This window comes from Lutzomyia longipalpis, chromosome 3, assembly GCF_024334085.1.
Source record: "Lutzomyia longipalpis isolate SR_M1_2022 chromosome 3, ASM2433408v1".
Lineage (NCBI taxonomy): Eukaryota > Metazoa > Arthropoda > Insecta > Diptera > Psychodidae > Lutzomyia > Lutzomyia longipalpis.
In genome coordinates, this window is record NC_074709.1 from 4771118 (window position 1) to 4796622 (window position 25505).

Here is a 25505-nt window from a genome sequence, read left to right on the forward strand (position 1 = left end):
AATTTGTGTGTGAGTGAGTCAATGAATACGAAAAGGAGCATCAGCATTCGATGACATCCCTTCGATGGAATTTCAATGGCATCTCTGGCCTGAATTCCTTCCATCACCCGCACATTGTTTGCTCCTTTTGCCCACTTCCCGCCCCTAAGTGTGGCTTTTGTGCAAAAGAAAACGCCAATACACCCCCAACTCCACGCTGCGTGGGTGTTTAATTTGCAGCAATTGAGTGAAAAGGAAAGGCAGGGGGAAAGGTTTAGGATCCTTTTCTCCACAATACACAATAATCACGTTAGATTTTAAATATTTAAATAATTTTTTTATTAAATCTCAGTTTGTAGCTGCTTAGTTTGTTCACTTTGCTGGGAGATTTAGAGAAAAAAAGCTCGAATTTATTTTGTGAAGTGAAAACTCTTTTTTGTGCTGAAAATATTGAGGTAAGTTTTGCTGCAGGATGGAAGATGGCATAATTAAGTATCTCAGAATCATCGTAAGTTATTGGATTTCTTAAAAAATTATTCTTTTATTCATAATTTTAAGGAAAGGAAGAGTAAAGAAAAAATGTCAGGAAGAATTGGAATTTTTTTTTTAATTTTCTTCAAAGATTTATTGATTTTCCCGATTTTCCTTTAATTGCGCCTGTTTAATAAAAGAAAAGATATTTTGGGCCAAAGAAGAACATTTCTTTTACATTGATTGTTGGAGTTTGAATAATTCTAAAAGCTACAAAAAAAAACAATCAAAAGTTCTCGATGAAAAAAATGCTCAAAGGATTTAAATATAAATTTAATCTCTGCTCGTGCCGAACTTCAATGGAAAGTTATGAATGAAAATTGAGTATTTGAGAAAAATCATAATTTTTTTAAAAATATTTTTGACTATTTTTACTCTGAATATTTAACTAAAATATTTTTTAACTGTTAACTTTGTTTTGCATATCAATACTTTGATATTTCTTGACATTTTGGGTGGACTTTAAAGGCTTCATCATCTACTAGAAAAATTGGAAAAATCGCAAAATAATTCTTGTTCTAATTCTATTGGAATATGAACTAAATAATGAGAAAAGCTCTCAAATCGTTTAATTAACAACGTTAAGGAATGAAATAAAGTTTAATCTTCCATAAAAAATATAGAACCGTTTAGTATTTATTAAATGAATTTGTAAAAAAAATTGCAATATATTTTAAATGAATAAAATTCATTTTTTCGATTTTAGAAATAATATTCTTCATAATTTTATTATTTTTTTTTTTAATATTTACGACTTTTTCTTGAAGATTATTTAAAATTATTATTCAATTTTCGTTATAAATTGTTCATCAAACTTTAAAAAAATCTAAATTAAAATGATAGAACGTTTCAAAACCGTCAGCTTAGACAATTTAATTAGATTACATACATCAAAATTCTAAGAGCAAAATTCAAATAAAGTATTATTAAATAAAGAGTAAAAGTCAAAGAATTTTTCTAATATTCAACCAATTAAATAAGATCCTTACCCTTAATTTCTTATAATTACTAGATCATTATAAAAATAAAAATAAAAATTCTCTCTCAAAGAAACCTTAACCAGCATCAAAGTCAAACGGATTAAGTAAAGTTGGGGGAGACATTGAAAATGTTAAAATTCAATAATCTCTCTGAGTTTTGCAATTTAGTATTCATCAAGCAAACAACGTCACGTACTTTTTAAGCCACAATATCCGCGCTCTTTACCCTAATGTAATTTTTTATGGCATAGATAATACGAAGGGTTCAATTTAATTTTCACGCGTTCCCCGGAATCACCCTATGACTGTGAGTATTCATTCAAGAATTTTCACCATTGCTCGAGATGTTGGAGGGAGCAGGAGGGGGGGGGGTGGGGAGAAGACTTGGGGGTGGGTATTTTTTCTCTGTCGGACGTGTGGTTGTCTCTTTCGGAAAGAATGGGGGGTGGGTTGGAAAATACCGGATAATCGTCGTCAGCGGAATCCTAATGATTCTCATCTAGGAGCATCAGCATCATGTGCTATGGAATTCAACTTGGTGCGATGGCGTCACCAACTCTCCGGCTATGCCGCAGCCAATCCCCAGCCTGGACGATCAATGCGTATGGCACAAACCCTCGACATCGGTGGTAATTTTCACCCCGTCACATTTCAGTTGTGGTTCAGAGGTCGAACGATAGAGTCCAACCCCACAAGTGTTCCGTCAACTGATCATTTTTCCCACATAAATCTTCAATTCTTTCTGTTGCACCCTCTTGCACAGTGAAAGTCTGTGAGCTTCTCGAAAGCCACACATAATCAAACACCTTGTCAGAGATTACCCATCATTGAAGAAGAAGAAAAAATTGGATTAAGTGATTTTTTTTGTGAAGAAAAAGATTTTTCCATCCTTCTGAATTAAGGGATCATATTTCTGGATTTAAAAAAAATTGTGAGTTCATTTTAAAAAGGTTAAAAATGTGAAATTCCTCATTGAATCTGTTGCAAAGTGATGGTTAAATTGCATTTTATTGAATATTTCTCAAAACAAATTCCAATAACATCCCGCAACGAAAACGTTGCGACGGGGTGGTTAAATCCAATTAGTCAAATAAAATTAGAATAAGAATTACATCATCTAGATAGTCTCTCTAACCATTTCACCCCACACCCCCCATATCAAAAGCTCTTCTCACGCTTTTGCAATTAAATCCCCAAGAGCGCGAAGGTTACTTCTCCCATGAAGATTATTCTCTTAAATTGCTGACAAAATGACTTTTAGTGGTGCAAAAGATGGTTGAGTGAAACCACCCCCGCACACTGAGGAAGCAGAAGGGGTGTAATTTGTGATTAAAATGAATCAAATTAGTAGCTCCTGTGCCCACTTCTTAATATCACTTGCAAATTGTTTTTTGCGCTCAATGTTTTTCTTTGGGTGAAAATTTCAAGGAATGTAAAAGAATGATTCTGCTTATTTCTAATTTGTGCGAAATATTCACAGATTAATTTGCATTAGGAAAGGTGTGACGAGTTTGACACACTTCTTTTCTATGTAGAACTTGCATGAGGGGAAAATGAAATTCAACAAGTCTTTCACCTTAAACGTTGACACAGTTTTGTGAGGAGGGTTTGTGAGTAAAAAAAAATGGAAAATTGAAGAAAATTCTTTCTTGATAAGAAATTGTTTTAAAGTTCTGAAAAGAATCTTCTAGGATCTTAATAAATTGGATCAATTACAAGGAGTTTTGCTTATTGAATAGGTATTTGAATTGCCTATCGGATAATTTTGAAAATCTTTCTAATATTCTCAAAGTAATTTTAATGAATTTATTCATTTTTTTTAATATTCTAACTTAAGAATGTTTGAAAAATTATTCTCATGCATAAAAATGGCGAAATTAACAGATTTTGAAAATATATTAAATTATCTTTCCAATGAAATATAATACTTGATATTGGGAAATAAATTGTCTCAGACAATTAGGCATCAACCTAATAGCTTTAAAACTTTCAAATTAAAGAGAATCTTACTAATTAAGAAAATAATGCTTCTTCTAATGGAAAATCGTTTTATATTCAACAGTTTTCATACAAATCTATTATATAATAATATATTAAATTATCAAAATGGAGAGATTTAATTTATGAAAATTTAATTTCCAATAATAAGAATAATTCGATCTATCTTTAACAAATACTTTTTATACGGCTAACTAAATTAGGTAAACTAATTTTAAATTAAATTTTAGATTCTAAAACTAATTGATAATACCTACCAAAAATTATTAAAATCTGTATGTATTTAATTAATGATTTAACTTAAGGCCATTGAAAACATAAAAAAAAAGATTTTGTTTAAACATTTTTCAATATATATTTTTATATTTTACTTTATTTATTATTTTTTTTTTAATAAACCGTTAAGTTTTAAAAGAAATATAAAAAAAATTTGAAAGTTATATCATATAATTTCGTAATTCTCTACACCTAATTACGCATTATTAGTGATTTTCCCTAAAAGTATGAGAGATGCCGATGAGGTACTTTGGAGATTAATTAATTTTCCAATCATTCTTAAGACGCTTAAAATTCAAGAGGTATCATCTTTGGGTGAAAATCGTAAATTGAATTGACAATGACCCGAAAAAAACCATGAATAGGAATTCCCTCTCCCCTATATAGCACATTTTTCCCACTTATTATTTCAATTTTTCACTCAATGAATGCCCCAAACAATATAATTCGACTTGGGTAATTTTCACTTGATGACAAATCCACCCCCGCAAGGTAATATGAATATATATGTATTGAAAATGATGAGTATAAAAGCTATCTGGTGGCATTCTCGAAAGTAATGAAATTATTGTGTAAGTAAAATTGTGCCAGAGCGATTGGAAGAGACAGCTTCGAGTGCTGATCGATTTCTTTCGATAGAATTTTTCCCCTATCAATTGGTCTATGAAGGCGCGCGGGGTGAGAACTTGGTGCGAGGTGAAATGCAGCGGAAAAGTTCATTTAGTGCCAACACCCACACGCGAGAGAAAATTCAAGAGAGTGACGTCCAACTTGATTTCAAATTGAATGGTTAAAAGAGGAAGAAAAAAAAAATAGGAAAAATCTGCTTCGCGCAGATGTCCTTGGATGGAGGATGCTAGAAGGGCCTTTTTGTGGGCGTACAGAATCAATTTTCTTCTCCCCATATGCCACCAAAGTTATATACATTTAGGAGTATATATGGGGAATTTCATTGGTGGTGTATCCTTTGGAGAGAGAGTGTGAGAGAGAAAAAAGCTACAGTAACAAATTGAGAGAAATCTCAACGCACACCAAATCAAAGAAGGAAACCTGAAGGACTCTTTGTGGAGCTTTAGCTGAACTGAAAGCTTTCATTTTTGTATTTTTTGCACATATTTGATTCAAAAATTCATTTTAGAATCCGATCATAAAGAATTTTCCTCTGATTTCTAGGAAAATCTTTCATTGTCTTCATAAGAATTTTTTTGATAATTTTATCAATTTAAAAATCAAATTGTCAATATACTTTACTCACGAATAACATGTCATATAGTAAACACAAAGGTGAATGATTTTTAGAGAAGAAAGCATTGAGAGAAAGAAAATAAAATTCAATACATTTTGTACATAATTTTCCATACCGTCAATGACCCGCTAAAACTCATATTAAAGCAACATTTCTAATTTTAAAAATGATTTATCCATATTTCAAACAATCTCACACGTCTTCCCCGGAAATGATACAATATTTCGTCTACAATGCCTATTTTTTCGCACCTCCTCTCACATCCTGTGTTTGTCCAATATAATTTGTTTTCAATTCTCGTGCCTTCAAGAGAGTCTTAAAAATTTCACAACGCATTTCATTTACATGGAAAATTTTGGCGGGAAATGTGTAGGATTTGGGAAGATGTTTTCGTTTTTTCCGCATTGTTTTTCATGATTGAATCGCAATTAAGGAATGCAGAAAGACTTAATTTTTTTGATCAATCTCAAATTTTCCTTTTGACAATCATCTGATAAATCTTTTGAAATTTTTAAAATTTTCCTTTCCAGAAAAGAGATTGAGAGAAAAATCAATTTTTTGCTAAAGAGAAAATCAGTAAAAACATCAAGATGGATTGCGCAGAATTCAGGGTGAGAGGTCGCGAAATGGTGGAGTACATTTGCAAATATTTGGAGACCATTGAGGAGCGTCGTGTAACACCGGACATTGAGCCTGGCTACTTGAGACACCTACTCCCGCATGAAGCACCAATGAATCCTGAACCATGGGAAAATATAATGGATGATGTGGAGAAGAAAATAATGCCGGGTGTTACTCATTGGCAACATCCGCATTTCCACGCTTACTACCCATCGGGAAATTCCTTTGCATCAATCCTCGCGGATATGCTGAGTGATGCAATTGGATGTATTGGCTTTTCATGGGCAGCTGGTCCTGCGTGCACTGAGCTCGAGACAATTGTTCTCGATTGGTTGGGAAAAGCCATTGGGCTGCCGGATGAATTCTTGGCATTGAAAAAGGGCAGCAAGGGTGGTGGTGTCATTCAGGGATCAGCATCTGATTGCATTCTTGTTTCAATGCTGGCTGCTCGAGCACAAGCAATAAAACAGCTCAAACAGCAACATCCATTTGTCGAGGAGGGACATCTCCTGTCCAAACTCATGGCATATTGCTCCAAAGAGGCGCACAGTTGCGTTGAGAAAGCCGCAATGATTTCTTTTGTGAAATTAAGAATTCTTGAGCCAGATAGCAAATGTTCCCTACGCGGTGATACTGTGGCTAAGGTAAGGATTATTGTAATTTTATACATTTGTTTATACACCAAAATTTTCCTTTTTGATTTTTGAAAAAAAGATCACACGCACCACTCAAATTAGGCCACTCTGTGAGAAATATAGACAGCCAGCACAATGATTCTCAAAGTACGCAAAGAAACAGATGTCTTCATATTAGGAGAATATCTGTTGTTTGAAATAATTGTAAAAATAACTTTGAATTTGTTTATCTCCCAAAGCCCCATTGAACAACTTCTCACATGCCACAACATTCGCACTACAATGAACAAAATTCGTGCCATGGCAAAAAAAGGAAATTTTTTCCTTCTTCAGGCGAAGAAATCAAAGTCAAAAAGAAAAATTAATTAAATACATTTTTACTAAGAATCTCGTGTATTGCTCATTAATTAGTTGATTCTTTGGAAAAAATTCCTCAGTGAGAATGATGGCAAAATTTTAAAACAATCTCTATGTTTGGGTTTTAAATTAAAGACTCTGTGAGGGAGTTTTTGATGCTTCCAGAGAAATTTGTCTGTGATTCATTCACATAAACTTCAATGTCTGGGGAAATCATAAAAAAAATTAAAATTCATGAATATTTTGGGAAAGGGGAAAAGTATTTAAATTCTCTCGCTTTGATGATTATAAAATAATTCTATGATGAAAAAAAATGAGAACTTTATGTTCTCTGCCCCAGAATGATCTTTATTTTAATATTTCCCTGGTTCTTAAAGAATTTCTTTAAATAAACTAAGAATTTTTAATTTTATTGGGCTCAATGTAGTTATTCAAAAGATTTTCATAACTTTCAAGAATTAAAACTTTCTTATTGATTTTAAAGTAGGTACCAACTAGAAGAACACTTTAAGAAAAGGCTTTTAAGTCCTGCAAATATTTCATTTTTTTATTAAAAATTCCGGGAATTTCATCACAATTATGTTTTTGAATGAAAATAAAATGAAATGAAAATGAAAAACATGAAATGAATTTAATTTTCAGTTTGCTCAAAAAATTCTATAATTTTTTAGAAAGTTTAGTTCTTAAGGTTCTTAATTAGTATTTAAACAGACCTCAAAATATTTCTTTTTTTGGGAAAATAATAAAATCTATTTTTCATGATTATTTTGTCATTTCTTTGTTTTAAATTCATCATAAGAATTTTATTAAAATATTTTTATAGAACCCTGAGAACCGAAAAAAGTAAGATATTTTTTTCTACGAACTAGAGAAATTTAAATTCTCTCAAATTTATCCTCAGACTTTTTTTTTATTTCTGGTTAATAAACTTTTTCCTTTTCAGCTAATCTAATTTCTATATTTTCTCAAGATTTTAATTATTTTAGGGTAATTTTTAAATAGGTATCTTCTTTGTTCTTTTCTCCTCTTGATACCACAGGCAATGGAGGAAGATGAACAACAGGGACTTGTGCCATTTTTCATTTCAACAACCCTTGGAACAACGGGAAGTTGTGCTTTCGATGCTATTGAAGAAATAGCAAATGTACTAAAACATCATCCAGGTGTTTGGTTTCATGTTGACGGAGCTTATGCTGGAAGTGCATTTATTTGTCCTGAATTGAGATATTTACTAAAGGTAAAAAGGAGCTTTAAAAAATCTGCTTTCTTAAAAAAAAATATTTCCAAAAGTTTAAATTAACTTTTCAATTAATTTCATTTAAAAATAATATCTTTTTTTTTAATTTATTTTGCAGGGCATTGAATACGCAGCATCTTTCAATACAAATCCCAATAAATGGCTGAATACGAGCTTTGACTGCTCTTGTCTGTGGGTTCGTGATCGTGTTCGTCTAACATCCGCTCTTGTGGTTTGTCTTCAATACAACATTTTTGACATGAATGGGAGAATTTTTGATAAATTCCTTTCAATCTTTTCAGGTTGATCCATTGTATCTGAAGCATGGATATTCAGAATCTGCTATTGATTACCGCCATTGGGGCATCCCATTGAGTCGTCGCTTTCGTTCACTAAAGATCTGGTAGAATTTTTTTTTATAGTCATTCAAACACGACTTTTGCTTCTTTTTTTTCGGAGAAAATAATAAACGATTTTTGATTTGTTAATTGGAAATTAATTTTTTCCAGGTTTGTATTGCGCAATTATGGAATTTCTGGGCTTCAGCAGTACATTCGGCGTCACATAATGGTGGCAAAGCATTTTGAGTCATTGGTTTTACGTGATAGAAGATTTGAGATATGCAACGATGTTAAGGTAAAAGGGTTTTTTTTTCTTTAAAGAATTTCTTCTTTGAAAAATTATTTTTTCTTAAAGCTCGGCTTGGTATGTTTCCGCCTCAAAGGATCCGACAAATTGAATGAGAAACTCCTGAGCAATATTAATGCTTCTGGGAAAATTCACATGGTTCCAGCGAATATCAATGACAAATACACTATTCGCTTCTGCGTCAATGCAGAATATGCTACGGATGAAGATGTTGGTGAGTTAGATTGAATCCCATAGCGTAGTTCTTTCAAATTAGCGATAAAATCTTGATGAAAATGTTCGAAGAAGCAGTTTTGAGATACGTGAATGAAGTGATATGCTTCGCGAATTCAAAGGAAAATAGGGGCGTGGCTATTGTAGAATTTTTCTCGTAATTTTTAGCTGTGATTCTTTCTTAAAAGAATTAGCTGTGATTCTTTCTTAAAAGAAGCACAGCTTCTGTGTACACTCTAAAATGCAAAGTCGTCAGATCGGGCTCAAACTTGGGATGAGCACGAATTAGGGTCCCCACATTCCAAAAAACGTATGCGCCAAAAATTGGTCCGGCCGGCCGTCCGGCCGTCCGGCCGTCCGGCCGGCCGGAGTATAACGCTAAATTGCGAGAGAACGGTAATAGATAGAAACTTGCGGTCAACGGCAAAGTTCATATATCAGGTGGAAGACATCCGATTATGAAGTCAAATCCAACCCCCCACCCCCGCGTCCGCCATTTTGAATAACCTCAAAAATTTGTTTTCGCTATATCTCAGTCACTATTATAGCTAGAAATCTGAAATTTTCATATGTTGTAGGGGCCATCAAGACCTTTCCAACGATACCTCATTTTCGAAAATCGGCCAAGCCGTTTAGCCAATATGGCCGCCACAATTTTTCATCGAAAATCGGCCATAACTCGAGAACGGCTTGACCGATTTTGATCAACTCGGGCTCAAATGAAAGATATTAATGAGCCCTACAACTGCTCGGAACATTGCAAGTTCAAAAAATGACCGCAAGTGGCGCTAAAATCGAAAACAAAATTTTCGATGAGTTTTCGATGAATATCTCGAGCACCGCTTTATAGAATTGCTTCAAATTTTGATATGTTATAGTTGACTATAGTATCTATCACCATGCCAAAAATGAAGAAAATCTATGTAGCCGTTCCGGAGATATCGCGTTTTAAAGTTTACATGTCATATCTTGAGTTGCATAAGTCCAACGCCCCGCGAAGCGGGGCGTTTTATATACACATATAAAATAAAATAAAATATATATATAAATGCATAGATATATACATTATATATATACATATAAAAATGCAAAGATAAATATATATAAACTGCAAAGATAAAAATTAAATATAGCATGGATGGAACAGTATAAAGCGAAAGAACGGTAAGTAAAACTTACGGGCTGTGATTCTTTCTTTGTCAGTGAAATGTGAAATTGACGGAAAATTAAGGATGGGCAAATTTTGAGGAAAGCTTTCTCGCGTATCGAATCACAGCCAACGCCCACGATTAAGGCTTCTCACAAATTATCTGCGCGTTGGCTGTGATTCGGTGCGCGAGAAAGCTTTCCTCAAAATTTGCCCATCCTTAATTTTCCGTCAATTTCACATTTCACTGACAAAGAAAGAATCACAGCCCGTAAGTTTTACTTACCGTTCTTTCGCTTTATACTGTTCCATCCATGCTATATTTAATTTTTATCTTTGCAGTTTATATATATTTATCTTTGCATTTTTATATGTATATATATAATGTATATATCTATGCATTTATATATATATTTTATTTTATTTTATATGTGTATATTTTTTAAATGAAATGTTCTTTCAACACATTTTTAATGTTTTTTTTTTCTCACTCTATCCTACAAAAGACTTTGTTTTGTATCGTTTTCAAATTAGGACAAAAAGTACAGCCAAATTTACATAGATTTCTTTCCAGCAAAATGAACGAAATTCATTGAATCTTTCAAAACAACAAAATATTATTTTATTTTTCGTAGAATATGCATGGGATGTCATTACAGACTTTGCAGCTGAGATAATTGAAAAGGTATGTACAAGAAGAAAAGTATTTTCAGTTAAATCACAACAAACAGAAGAAGTATATTATTCTATTTTTGGTACATCAACAATAAATATAAATTTAGAGAGAAAATGTTTATATTATACTCAATTTTCCCCAAAAAGAATTTTCTATAAATATTTTTTTTTAACTTGTTTTTCTTTCACGTGTGGAATGTAATTAATTCGAAAAAAAAACAGGAACAAGCGGATGAACTGACAGAGATAAGGGATCGCAAGAAGAAGGAAACTCTCGCCCAGAAACGGTCATTCTTCGTCCGAATGGTCAGTGATCCGAAAATATACAATCCAGCTATTAATAAGGCGGGTACACCAAGAATATCCACCGAAGTCATGTCTCCGACTGTCGATGGTGCCCCAATGATTCAGACACCCACAAAGTAAGTGTTAATGAGAATTAGCATAAGCGGAATTTTAATGGTTTTTCTTGAGAGTAAATGTAGCTCTTCTATAGCTGAATCAAAAAAGCTCACACTCTGCGTGCATTCCATGTCTATTTTCGACGATGTGCTTTCGGGAAGAATTTGTGGAATTTTACGTTTAACGTCTTTTTTTTCTTCTTTTTTTTTCACAACAACTCTTTTTGGACACACGTGGAATTAGCAATACTGCGTCATGGATCAGCTGGCCATTGGGATTCCTATTTGCATCATCCGACGATGGACCACGCTTGAGGTATCTAAACTAATCTAAAATTTTGAATTTGACAGATAAATTTTCTAAATGTCAACAAATTCAAATTCAAATTATGACCGTTATATTTTTCTTTAGATTCCGTCATTTAGACACAACTGTGGGACTACCGAATTCACGTCGAAACTCCGCTACGGGCGGTGGATCATCTCCATCCCCGGAAAATGAACTTTGCATCGCTGCAACACGCTCCCCAAAGAGATCACCCATTCTCATGCGAAAGAGAGATAAGAATGAATCAAAGAATGGCTTAAACTAAATTCAAAAACAGAGAAAAAATTTGCAGATAGCACAAAATAACTTTCCAGTATAAAAAAATCTTCATTCGTCAAAGCAAAAAAAAAAAAAAAACAAATTTCAACCTAATAATCACTTTAGAGGAATTAGAAACAAAATTATCCAATACAGAATAAATTAAATTATTAATGAAAATGTATTTAAAAAAATTGTGACCATCAAATTAGTAAAAATTGCCATCTGTGAGATTTTTTTTCCTTTCGCGAGGGAAAAGAGTCAAATCATGCAAGACGTATGTAGTACTTTATCGTTCGAAATGATTGCCATATAAGAGAATATGTGAGTAAGGAAAAATAAATAACTCTCAAAGTAAATAAAGCAATGTTTTTGAGATTGTTTAAACCCAAATAAAATGCTACAGAGTCGTGAAAGAAGATGAAAAAAAGTGCGGAGAGAATTTTTTGAGGGGGAAACCCAAAAGAGTTTCACGTTGTGACTTCAATTCATCACGCTAAAATCATTTCATACACAAACTTTATATGGAAGAATTTTCTCCTGACGTCTCAAAGAATGTGTTGGACCACCACCTGGTGTGCGATTAATCATCATCTGACGAAATCCGGTGTCTACCTCGGTCAAAGTACTGTGTGTACGTACCGAATTTCTAATCTCTCAAAAATAATTTAAATCCGCGCCGTAAAAAGCCACTTGGCCAAGAACTTGACTTCCTGCTTCAATTTATTGCCAATGAGCCCCAAGAAACCACCGCAAATCGCTGCAATTTGATCGACTTCTCAGATCTAAATCCATCTGAATTTATTTAGGCATGAAGTGACGCAATATTTTGCTTGTAATTGATTTTATTTGAAAATTCACAAAGAGTGACGCCAACCACGTGCTTACAACTACTTTTTTTTGCACCTTCTCCATTCATTCTTTCGGCAGCTTCGTGAACAAGACGTCCGGATACAAAGCCTTCAATTGGCTAATTTGCTCATTTTAATAAATAGAAAAAAAAATTCGTTACTTTGGGGCGATTGTCGCAAATGATGAAATTATGCTTTAAACAACAATCAAACTTGTTGGACGACCGTGTGGCAAAAAATAGATGTTTTTGCTTTAATGTAAATATTGGATTTAACTTGATCTTTGTGGAGAATTAACCTTTGGTTGATCTTCAAAATATTCCAACTAAATAGTATGAGAAATTGTTTCGATTCAGATCGCAATTGGAGAAGATTGTAAGAACGGTTGTCTTTTTTAAAGTTGGAAGATTACTTAACCCGACATTGACTTCTTTAAAAAGATTCCCAAAAAAATACTGAACAGATAAAGGTTAAGAGTCTTCTTTAACAATCGATAAAAAGAAAATATTTCAATTATAAATTAGCATGAAATTTATTCATTTCACTGAGGATAATACAAAGATTTATTTAATACAAACATTCAGAAATGCAAGAAAATTCATCAAAATAAAATATCACTCCCGAATTGCTTGACGGTGGATTTGGAATGAAACACAATTATTTCTCTTGGGCACAAAAAACACAAGACAACCTAGCACGTTAACAATTAGGGCTATACCGAAAACGAAGTAATATATTTTGGAATTATTAGCTCCTTCTTTTTGAGGATTAATCTCGATAAGATATTGGAAATGTCCGTTGCATTTATTCCAAATGCACTCAACTTCACTGCTGTCTCTCTGGGGGAATCCATTGAAGATGAAATCATTGACAGAAACATTAATTCTTTCTGCATATCCTTCCAAATAGGATGGAGTTTGATTTCGGTATTCCTCAAACACGGAGGTTTGAGCAATAATCCAAGCTCCAAGTTCATAAACGTCTGACGATAGTTGACGACAACCCCAGAGCAACATTGGATCTTCTACGGATTCAAAATAAACTTTCATATCTAGCCAATAGTTAGAACATTCGTTATTACGGAATACAAGCCTATTTTGAAGAGGTTCATTGTACTTGAGTATCACTTGCAGTTTATCGCATATCTGATTGAATAAAGAGTCACACTGAAAGTTTACGAGTAATTGAACAAACTGAGCCTTGTCCCAAGATTCCATATAGCAATTAAACCGAATCGTTAGATATCCTAAATCACTGCAAGGATTTACGTAATAATTGAAACTTTCATTAGTTGTTGGAATGTGATAGAGAATTTGAAACACTTTCAATTGCTCCCCCAAAGACATTTCTGTGCAATTTCTATCAGGTTGAGAATCTTTTGGATCCGGACAGGTGCCATTTAATATTATTGCACAATATTCCTGTGCAATAGCAGCAATAAGAACGAGTAGATATAGTTTATTCTTTAGGAACATTTTGCTCTTTCTGTGACAAGAAGGAAGATTTTCCTTTTTATATAAAGCACCTATTGCCCAATTAATCATTTTTGATGTTTCTTAAGTTATATTATATGTAATAATGTATACTGATAAATTGATCAAGCTTATGTGAGCTGTGTTTCTTTCAGTGTAATAATTTTGTAAGAGCATATTTAATTTAATTTAATTTAATTAAATATTAATTAATATGTCTGAAAGAAACACAGCTAAAATTGAGAATATAACGAAGTCAGATCTTTATGAATATGCCCAAAACATCCTGGACAGATCCGGGTTAAGAGTCTTCTTTTACAGTCGATAAATACACCAGAAGAAAATATTTCAATTATAAATTAGCGTAAAATTTATTCATTTCTTTGAGGATAGTACAAATTCAATACAAATATTCATAAAATACGTAAAATACACAGAGCTATAATTCCATTACAAAATTATTTCCTTTAGTAATTCTCTTGAGGTTGAATTTGAGATGAGCAACAATTATTTCTTTTCCGAACAAAAAACACAAGACAACCTAGTACGGTTACAGCTAGGCCCACACCGAAAACGAAATAATATATTTTTGATTTGTGAGTTCCTTCTTTTTGAGGATTAATCTCGATAAGATGTTGGATATAATTGTTGCATTTATTCCAAATGCACTCTTCTTCACTGCTGTTTCTCTGAGGAAATCCATTCAAGATGAAATCACTGACGGAAACATTAATTCTTTCTGCATATTTTTTCAAGTAAAATGAAGATTGATTTCGGTATTGCTCAAATACGGAGGTATGAGCAATAATCCAAGCTCCAATTTCATGAACATCTGACGATAGTTGACGACAACCCCAGAGCAACATTGGACCTTCTACGGATTCTAAATAAACTTTCATATCTAGCCAATAATTAGAGCATTCTTCTTTACGGAATACAAGCGTTTTTTGGAGAGGTTCATTGTACTTTGATATCACTTGCTGTCTATTGCAATTCTCTTTAAATAAGTCAGAGTCGCACTGAAAATTTATAAATAACTGAATATATGGATCCTGGTCTAGGGAATTACCAAAGCAACTAAACCGAATCGTTAGATATCCTAAATCACTGCACGGATTTACGTAATAGTTGAAAGTTTCATTACTCGCTGGAATGTGATAGAGAATTTGAAACACTTTCATTTGCTTCCTCAAAGACATTTCAGTGCAATTTTTGTCAGGATAAGAATTTTCTGGATCCGGACAGGTGCCTCTTAATATAATTGCACAATTTTCGTGAACAATTGTTTCAACTAGAATGAGTAGGAATATTTTATTTTGAAGAAACATTTTGTTCTTACTGTGACAAAAAAGGAGGATTTTCCATTTTATATAGTACCTACTTCAAAGTTATTATTGCTTTTAACCTTTGAAGTGCTAAGTGGGAGTACTTTAGCGTCCCCTAATATGTATAAACAGCTACAGGAATGCATGACAACAGTCGATAAAAAAAATAAACAAAGACATATTTAATTTTATGTGAGATCAAAAAATAAATTAATTGTTAATCAAACCTGATATATGTATTACATTAGGATTAACTAGGAAAAGTTAAAAGAAATTTGTATGAAAATGCGGAGAAACACCTTACGATTGAAAACACACTTTCAAAACTCTCCGTTGAAACATCAGCGTGAAAACTTCATGCGTTGAAACAGAGATGAAACACAGTGGTGACGTCATTGTGTACATTTTTTTTAATTTTCTGGATTTTTCCAACAGATTTCAGTAAAAGAAAACTGAAAAAGAGAGTATTTTTTGGTAATTTAATAGGTAAAACTTTAGTGTTACTCAACGATTCAATTTCCCCTTTAAATACGTTAATACCTAAGCCTTGGCCTTTAAAGGGTTAAAAGTATAATATGAAGCACCTATTGCTTAATTAATCATTTAATATTTCTGATGAAAACTCAATAAGGATATCTTATGTAAGAAAAATCGATAAAATACCTTTTATCGTTTTCACAAAGAAAAAAGTAGAATTTTTGTTACTTCTTACCCAACATTCCTCTACTTTTCCGAGAAATTCATTTCATTCTTAAACCAAAATTTCTTTGGGAAGAAATAAATTCTTACATTTTACTGTTCTATTCATCCTATTACGAATACTCATCGGGGGAAGTTCTCAATTCTATTTTCTCAGTATTAAAGTGCCTAAATGTTCTTCGCAGCTCTAATATAAAAAATACTGGTAAGTTTCACTTACGGGCTGTGATTCTTCCTTCAGAAGTCAGTCTAAGTATGATATTTTATGAAGATTGAGGTGAAATGTGGCAGAAAGTTCAAATGTGTCATAAATTGAGGGTGGCAAACTCTGGGGAAGGCTAACTCGCGCATTGGCTGTGATTCCTGGCGCGAGTCATCCTTCCCCAGAGTTTGCACCCTCAATTTATGACACATTTGAACTTTCTGCCACATTTCACCTCAATCTTCATAAAATATCATACTTAGACTGACTTCTGAAGGAAGAATCACAGCCCGTAAGTGAAACTTACCATGTACATTCCCTTTTCTACTTAATCTGTACCATGCAGCTATATATATTTTACCGTTATATTTTACTTTACATTTATATTCATATGCTTTATATGTATATATAAAGCGCCCCGCTTCGCGGGGCGCCAAAAGCTTTCAATACTACTTTATATTTTCATGTATTATATACTTATATATGTATATATAAGGCGCCCCGCTTCGCGGAGCGCAGGATTCCTATATATTCCACTATTTGTTCATACACTTATATATATTTAAAATTTCAACATTCATTTACAAAACCTCACATAATAAAGATCTGCTCAAAATCAGATTAGTAGAGCCCAAAATATTATATGCTAACTTTAGAACGCTATATCCCCGAAACGGCTTGATAGATTTTCTTGAATGACCCATCGTTGGAAAGGTCTTGACCTCAATTATAACATACTAAACTTTAATCGAAATTTATGATCTAGTTTTCAAAAAATTCGAGTTCGAAATTTTCGAAAGTTTTGATTTTGATTTTAGCGCTTCTTGCGATCATTCCTCGAAGTTGCAATATTTTAGACATTTGTAGGGTTTCATGAAACCTTTTATTTGCACTTGAGTTGATCAAAATCGGACCAGCAGAACCCGAGATATTTAATGCTAACTTTAGAGAGCTAGATCTCAGGAACGGCGACATAGATTTTCTTCATTTTTGGCATGGAGCTAGATAATATAGTCAGCTACAACATACTAAAATTTCATCAAAATCTATCGTACAGTTTTCGAGATATTCATCGAAAAGTAATCGAAAATTTTGTTTTTGATTTTTGGCCCCCTAGCGGGCACTTTTTAAACTTTGGATGTTTTAGAGAGTTGTAGGGTTTGTTGAGAGCTTTCATTTGAGCCCGAGTTGGTCAAAATCGGTCAAGCCGTTCTCGAGTTATGACCGATTTTCGATGAAAATTTGTGACAGCCATATAGGCTAAACCGCTTGACCGATTTTTGAAAATGAGGTATCGTTGGAAAGCTCTTTGTGGCCCCTACAACATATCAAAATTTCATATGTTTTGCTATTACAGGGGCTGAGATATAGCGAAAACAAAAATAGGGGGTGTTCTAAAATGGCGGACGTAGGGGTGGGGGGTTGGATTTGACTTCATAATCGGATGTCTTCCGGTCGATATTTAAACTTTGCCGTTTACCGCAAGTCTCTATCTATTACCGTTCTCTTGCAATTGAGCTTTATACCACGGCCGGACGGACGGCCGGCCGGCCGGACGGACGGACGGACGGACGGCCGGAACATTTTTTTGGAGCATACGTTTTTTGGAATGTGGGGACCCTAATTCGTGCTCATACCAAGTTTGAGCCCGATCGGACAACATTGCATTTTAGGTGGTACACAGAAGCTGTGCTATTCTTTTCTTCGAAAGAATCACAGCTAAAATGATCTTTTTATTGAATTGGTTCCGCCTTGAATCGATTAAAAAAGAGTTCATTGAGAAATCGCACGGCAATTGCGTCACTCTGCGTGAAGAAAAGAATTTATTTTAGCTTCACCACGCTCTGTGTTGAGATTCCTACCTCAACTTTGGGGGAAATTTCAACGACGCCTGGCCAGGAAGTTACCAAAAATGGGAACATGGTAGATTTTTCTCCTCATTTGATCTTGTTGGAGACGACGGACAACGGAATAATTCTTCTTTGTGAACAATGAATGATGATCACGCTTGGTAAACTTTGCAACTCATGATTTTCGCACAAGAGGAAACCCTGCATTCTAAATGAATGTTGTTGAAAATTTACACAGTATTTTGCACATTTTACATCATTTGCAAGTTTACTTAACAGTTTATGGACTTTGACTTGCTTTCCACACACAGCCAGAGTGGATTAGGAAAATCCAATTAAGCTCTGTGCTCAATTCTCAAAAAGCTCCTCTTCTCATTTATTTACAGGGAAATTGGGTCAAAATTCTTTTATCTCAAATTATATTTATTTGAATTTTTTTGAACGAAAATTTTCTACAAAATAAATTTATAAAAAGAAGATTCTCTAAGAAGAAGTATTGAGCAATTTTGTCAGCTGTTGAGGCTGTTGAGGAAGCCCCGTGTGCGGGAAGGCGAATGGCGTAATCGTTTGGAGTAAATTGACCTCTGAACAGAAGAAGAATTTCGCATTATTGATTCATTGATTGCCTTCCAAACAGGCGGGACTGTTGGATGGAATGGCGATGTTTAGGCAGAAGCCCTTCAGGGTGACTCAAATGACATCATTCGGCACCCTCTGCTTATTGACTAACTCCACAATTATTCCAACTGCATCATGTCACACACCTTTTATCACCATGTGCTAAACAATGAATAAACAGTGACGACAAATTATCACAATAGCGCCAATTGAGCAATGAAGTAATTGATGATAAGAATCTCTAAAGATGAATTTTCCACAGAAATTCTCCTCAAGGGGTTTCCCGTCGTCGTTCTAAGCTATTCGTGGGAAATGGAATTATTTGGAATTTATTTGAGTAAAATATTTAAAATTTTATTTTAAATTAATAAATTGAAGAATTTAGGTTGAAAATTTATTTATTTATTGTTTTTCGAGACGATTTTTTGACTTTCTCGCGTTCTTTAGAATAACTTCTTAAATTAATTAAATACTGCCGATTTAGAGCATAAAAAGCTCTGCGAATTTATCTTGCTTAATAAACCCGGATGGATCGAGTAAGAAAGTGAATAAAAAGTTGCTTTTATCTCATTGGATTTACCCTCATGTTTAAACATAAAACAATCCACAGACACATAAAGACAATAAATTTGAAGATTAACAAACGATTTCCAATGAATTAATTGCGATCTCAATTGAGATTACTTCCTTCCCGCTGTGAATCAATTTAAATTAACACGAAAGAAAAATGTTAAGAAATTTCTAAACTCCTCCAAATGTTGCAACAGACTTATTCACAACATAAATTTAACAACTTTATGTGGCAAGAAAAGTAAATATTAATATTTTAATTTTTTAAATTCAAAGGAGTTTATTCATCGTTACATGGATCATGATTTAATTCGAGGAAATAATCGAGACATTCGTAAACAAAAAACAATTCAAAAAATTAAAAAAATATTTGTTCTTAGCCTAAAATTGCATCAATGACGTCATGTAAAGAATCAAAGCATTAAAGAAATTGCCTAGCAAAACTAACACATAAGATCATCTGGGAAAAAAAGGTAAAGATTTATTTAAAAAATTCAAATAATGAAGTCTTAACTGAGTTTTATGTGTCTTTAAAACATGAAGCATTCATATTAATGTTTCTATGGTGCTTCATGCATATAAATTAGTGAAAAAACAACCAATTTTTTTAAATTTATTTTATGCAAGATTTTTCACTCTCTTTGCATGAAGCACCAAAGAAACATTAATATGAATGCTTCATATTTAAATACACAAAAACTCAGATTATGACGTCATTATTTGAATTTTTAAATAATTTTTTACAGTTTTTCCTCAGATGATCTTTCGTGTTAGTTTTTCTAAACGATTTCTTTAATGCTTTGATTCTTAACAAGATTTTACTTAATCCGATTGTTTCTTTGAATGACGCTATGACCCATATTGAAACGAATAAACTCCTTTCCATGTAAGTTTAAAAGCAAAATCTGAATTAAATCGAGAGCTTTTCTTTTAAGCAATTCTCATGAATAACCCTGCAATTTTTTGCATTCACCTGAATGAATTATCGATGAGGGAGAATCTCAAAGAAAAATAAACACCAAAAATTCTCAAATGCAAACGTCATGAAAAATTCTTTATTAACTCTATTGAATGAAAGATCATTCAGTTTTAAAAATAAAGCATACAAGTACAGATTGATGGACTTTTTACCCGAAGCTGCGACATTTCCACGAAATTACAACAATGTGGGATGAAAAGTAAGAATTGAAAATAGCTCATCAGGGATTGTCTGCTATGCTCTCAATATGTTCTAATTTTGATGTTGCGATCAAAAAGATATCTCACGCAATCGACAGTTGTTTTATTAGACCAAAATTAAAATTAGTTACGTCGTTTTGTGCGATGTGAGAGTAAATGGCGACAAAAGACAAAAATCACGAGATCATCACAAACATCCTGCTGTCCATAAAAATCATAATTGTATGTGCCAAAAACTATCGAGCACCCACGGTTTGACATGAAGCAATATCGGGGAGATTTCACCGCACAATAGAAAAAAAAAAGCATATTCCGTACTGCAATGATCCATCCCGTGAATTATTTCACACGTTTTAGGCAATTTTCACACTTAAGCTCACACGCAAAATGGGAGTTTTTTTTTACCTCAACAAAAATTGATCGCAATTTGTCGTTTATTTTGTAAATTTGTCCAGAAAACCACAGCTAAAAAAAATCAAATGAGCAAAATTTGGGAGAAAAAAAATTTGACGACTATTTAGCAAAGAATTCTTCGCAGGTTAAATAACCGGAAAATGTAATCATAGTTTTATTAGCAGTTACGAAAGAAAATTCTGTATGGAGAATCATAAAATTTTTAATATATTTGTGCATTATTGCGTCACTGCGGGACATCTTCATTTTGGGGAATTTGTCGACGCACAAACGATCATCTGATTCTTTATCGTTCTTTTTCGTCTTTTGGAGGTGTTTCTTTGATGTGCGATTGTCACACCTTGAAACTGATTTAATAATATTCTGATACCGCACACTTGAAAGGCCTAATCGAACTCAAAATGGGTTGAATTCTATTTACTCAACAGCCCAATTACAAATGTCGTGATTTATTAAAGTTAAAAGGGGTTAATAAGGAAGAGAAGAAAATGTTTTTTTAAGGTTCTAGGCGTTCTAGGTCTTCTAAGTAAATCCTTAATGTTTTCTTAAATAAATTTCTAGAATCAAGTAGAGTTTTAGTTTAATTTAGAAAATTTAATTTGATCAAAAATGTAATAAAAAATTGAGGTAAGCTATAAAAAAAGCGAAAGTGTGAGGAATTAACAGTCTGTTCAATAAAAGAGTAAAAAGGCCGTAAAACTTTCCATTTTTCCACTAGAACCACATAGAAAAAGACCGGCAAAGATTTTTCTCGAAATGCAAAAAATGTGAGCGACCATTGTTTATTTTATCCCTTTAAATGTTTCAAAACATTTGCGACAATGTTTCGTGTAGAAACAAACTCATTTACAAAACATTTCCACGAATATTCTGAAACATTTAATGGGACAAATTGTACACTAGTTGCTTTAAATGTTTTTTTAATAAAAATGTTTTATAAAAGTTTGTTTCTACACGAAACATTGTCGTAAATGTTTTGAAACATTTAAAGAGGGACTCTTCATCGAATTTACGATTCTTTTTCTTATTCATTTATATAGCACTCCCAAATAATTTAGAAGAGTTATTTGAATTAAATTTTATTCTACAATGTGATTCATCGTTGCAAGATTTATTTGAATAGAATGAATAGAGTGTGAATGAACAGACGAATTTTTATTAATTTTCACCTGACTTACTTTTTCTAAAAGTGTCAAAATATAAATGCTAAAAATAGTTGCATTAACCAAATAAATAGGTATAAAAATACAAATCTCAAACTGATTAGCATTTTTATCATAAACATAACAAAAAGCAACAATATGTACAATCTGTCTTGACTTATATTTACCATTTCTATTATAGCCTAAAATGATATAAGTGATTAACCCCTGCGAATGCTTTCTGACTAATACAGTTTGTAAACTTGATCAAACCACGTGAAAATTCTTCTGTGCTAAAACAATTTATTATTACCTTTTATAAGCTTATATCAGGTGTGTTCACGCAATTATTATGCTGAATTTTTGATAAAATTTTGATGGAATCAAGCAATTTCTCCCTCAATGTCTGCCCAATTTATGTTTAATTCACATACATATATATATTATTTATACAATGTTGTCATTCAATTGAAAACATGCGTGATAAGTGAATGATAAAGTAGTAAATATTTTGGCAAATATTCACAATCAATTCATTGTGTTGTATAGCTGTCTCCAGGTGAGTTGTTTTCTTTTCTTTTTTTCAGTCAGGTGGATAACACCCCGTATTAATCTAAATTTAAATAGGTATGTAGGTTTATAAATAATCTAAAGCAATAATCTTGTTTGCTAAAACATTGCGAAGAGAGACAAACATATGAATGAAGCACGTGTTACCCTTAAAAATTTCTCAAACCATTAACGTGATATTCAGAAGCATGACAATGTTTTCTGCATTTGTATTTGTACCTGCATTTTTCATAGAGCTTTTGTTGTCATCAACGTGAGTTCTTTGGAATGTATGAGGTACTCTCAAATAGCATAAAATAATAATGTTTAGATCTTTCAATTTCTTTCTAGAATTATTCTTATCACGTTTAGCCAAAACACAAATCAAAAATATTTTATGTTTGAATTTCTTTTTTAAAAAGAAATCGAAAAAATATAAAGAAAATTTGAGCAATTGCGGGCAATCTTACCAAACTTTCGTGACTATTAAATTCTGACTCAAACCACTTAACTCCAGCTTCATCTCAACAATCCTGTGACTTGAGTGTTCAATAATTTAAAAAATACTGCACTATCATTTCCGAAATGAAATGCAAAATCATAAATTCCTTCTTCTCACTCTTCAGCACAACACACAAGTACACAAAAAAGCTCCAAAGAGTAGGTATCACTGTGTAAATATTTAAGCTTCAAGAAGATTTTTTTTCTCCTGCACCTACAACTCATTGAGTATTGGTGTGTTAATGCTACACATGCTTGCTTACCAATTGTATTGTACAATTCCCACAGAGAACATATAAAAGAGCCGGTACTCATTCACTACACTTCAGTGTAAGAAATGCTTCCGTCGCGACTTGCGAGCTTTTCGACTTGTTTCAAACATTGTTGATCTTCAGTTTCATTGGAAAATTTTATAAGAGAAAAAAAATCTTCCATTTTCACTGAAAGAAGTGCGGTTAAATGTGGAATAAAATTTGTGAGATTTCGTGACACAAGTGTTTAATAGTTGAAGTGAAGAGACAATTAGCAACTTCTCAAGTGGAACGATATCAATTAGCAGTGTGAAGATAAAAGAAGGATTTCGCAATATTTTAGAGAAAAATTTAAATAAATTTCTGCAATATCGAGAAGAGATATAAAACAAATTTAAAAAAAATGGATACGAAAGATTTTAACAAATACGGGAAAGAGATGGTTGACTACATTTGCAATTACATGGAAAATATTCACACACGCGATGTTGCACCCAAAGTTGATCCTGGATATCTCAAAGAATTAGTTCCATGTAAGTGAGAAAAATCCCATGACGTGCATAAGATTGAAAATAATATTCGTCTAAAGTTATGGAATATTTTTATTATTCGTGTGCAAAGATTCAGGTGCAAAGAACAAGCCAGGAACAATATTTTGAGCTAAAATTGTGAAATGTGTTGTAAACATTAGTCTTTTGCAAAAGTTTACATAAAATGCCAGTGTTATGGGAAATTTTGCAGGATTCAGGGAGGTTCAAAAGTTTCTTCTTAATAAAATTTCCAAAAATTGGATGGAAAGAATTGGAAAAAGAATTTTTAAAAATCAGTTTTTTTCCTTAAAATAAAATTTAGGCAAATTAATTTTTTTTTCGAGAATTAAATTTGTAAATAAAATTGAGATTAAATGAATTAAAAAAATATAAAAAAAAACATTAAATTCTTTTGATAATTCTTAACGTTTGCAGAAAACGTGAATATTTTTAAAGCTAGTGAGTGATTCTAGATTCTATTTGTTTTTTTAAAGAAATTCGTGTTAGACAAAATATTCTTTTAAAGAGTTAAGATTGAGCTTAAGAATAAAGCAAAACCTTCCCAAAAATGATGAAAGTTGTGCATTTTCTCCAAAGGAGTTTAAGCTTGAGTTTAAGTCCCGACCTTTTATTAGATTTAACTTGTAATTTAAAAGATTTGGTTTTATTTGCATTCCTCTGTCGTTTTGATAAATTTTCTGAACTCCTAGCAAGTTCATGTCACACATAGGCTCTTAGGAAATTAAAAAAAAAAAAGAAAAATTGTGGAAGAAATAATAGAATTTAGAAGAGTTTTTAATTCTTTGGCAATGTTAATAAATTATTTTTCGAATTCTTCCTAACGTGAAAAGGAATAATCATAGAATATAAAAAAAAAACAAAACAAAATTATTTTGATAAAGTTGCTTAAAAGAATTATTCTTCAAATTGAAATATTAATATTTCAGCCTGACTCTATCTTTTCAAACAATCATGAGAAATTCATGAATTTGTCAAGCTACAAAACTTAAGGACTTCAACGTACTTTTCAATTAAACTTTCTTATTTTTCTCAAACAAAAAGAATTTAATAAAAAGTCTTAAATATTTAAAGCCAAAAGAAGTCTTTCCTAATACTCCAAAACAAGCGAAAAATCCTCAATAATAAAAATAATTTATCACTTAAAAGAAATAATTCCTCAAAAATCTCCTTATAAGCTAAATCCGGAAAAACCGAAAACTTTTGCACCTCCGCACATTTGAAAATTGCCAAATGGTACAAAAATATCTCTCAAGACTATTGGGATAATTAGGAAAATTCGTGTACTCCCCCGAACGTATACACAACAAAAAAGAATTACAAAAGAACAAAATGTTTAGTTGTAGATTGAGTGTGAAGTTCAACTTGGCGATGAGTAACATTTATTGAGTAGAAGCACTGAAAAGAAGTTAAGGAAAAATAAATAGAATTTTCATCGCCTTAGCAGTGGGTGATTTAGAAAAAAAAGAACGAGTAAAAAGCAATCAAGACAACTTATCACCACGCACGTGAAATCCAATAAAATCTCTAGATATATGTATAGTTTTTTCGTGAATAGTGAATAAATATTTGGATGTTTCAAGTGGAAAATTTTCGTTAAGAAAAGTTTCTTTTTTTTTTTTCAAACAGCCGAAGCACCACAGAAAGGTGAAGATTTCAACACAATTCTTGCGGATATTGAGAGCAAAATAATGCCAGGTGTTGTTCATTGGAATCATCCATATTTCTTCGCGTACTTCCCTTCGGGAAATTCCTATCCTTCTATTCTTGGTGATGTTCTCAGCAGTGCAATTGGATCCATTGG

At 32.5% G+C, this 25505-nt stretch overlaps 3 protein-coding genes across 4 annotated transcripts in view; 2 read left to right on the top strand and 1 right to left on the bottom strand.

The window, feature by feature from the left end:
- Nucleotides 1-25505, top strand: part of LOC129791558 (trifunctional purine biosynthetic protein adenosine-3) — a 1078967-nt gene that overhangs the window by 97506 nt on the left and 955956 nt on the right. The gene's annotated exons all lie outside the window — the stretch shown is intronic.
- Nucleotides 1-25505, bottom strand: part of LOC129791634 (ribonuclease P protein subunit p25) — a 32555-nt gene that overhangs the window by 3755 nt on the left and 3295 nt on the right. The gene's annotated exons all lie outside the window — the stretch shown is intronic.
- LOC129791580 (tyrosine decarboxylase) lies at nucleotides 350-11893 on the top strand. 2 transcript variants are annotated; one of them, XM_055829805.1, is made up of 11 exons: nucleotides 350-434; nucleotides 5541-6275; nucleotides 7663-7860; nucleotides 7979-8092; nucleotides 8163-8263; nucleotides 8370-8496; nucleotides 8557-8722; nucleotides 10504-10553; nucleotides 10766-10965; nucleotides 11189-11260; nucleotides 11357-11893. In XM_055829805.1, the coding sequence occupies exons 2-11, from the start codon at nucleotides 5601-5603 to the stop codon at nucleotides 11535-11537; spliced, it is 1884 nt and encodes a 627-aa protein (XP_055685780.1). In that variant the 5' UTR covers nucleotides 350-434; nucleotides 5541-5600; the 3' UTR covers nucleotides 11538-11893. The 2 variants fall into 2 exon arrangements, with proteins under 2 accessions (XP_055685780.1, XP_055685779.1); XM_055829804.1 differs by lacking the exon at nucleotides 350-434 and adding an exon at nucleotides 2144-2421.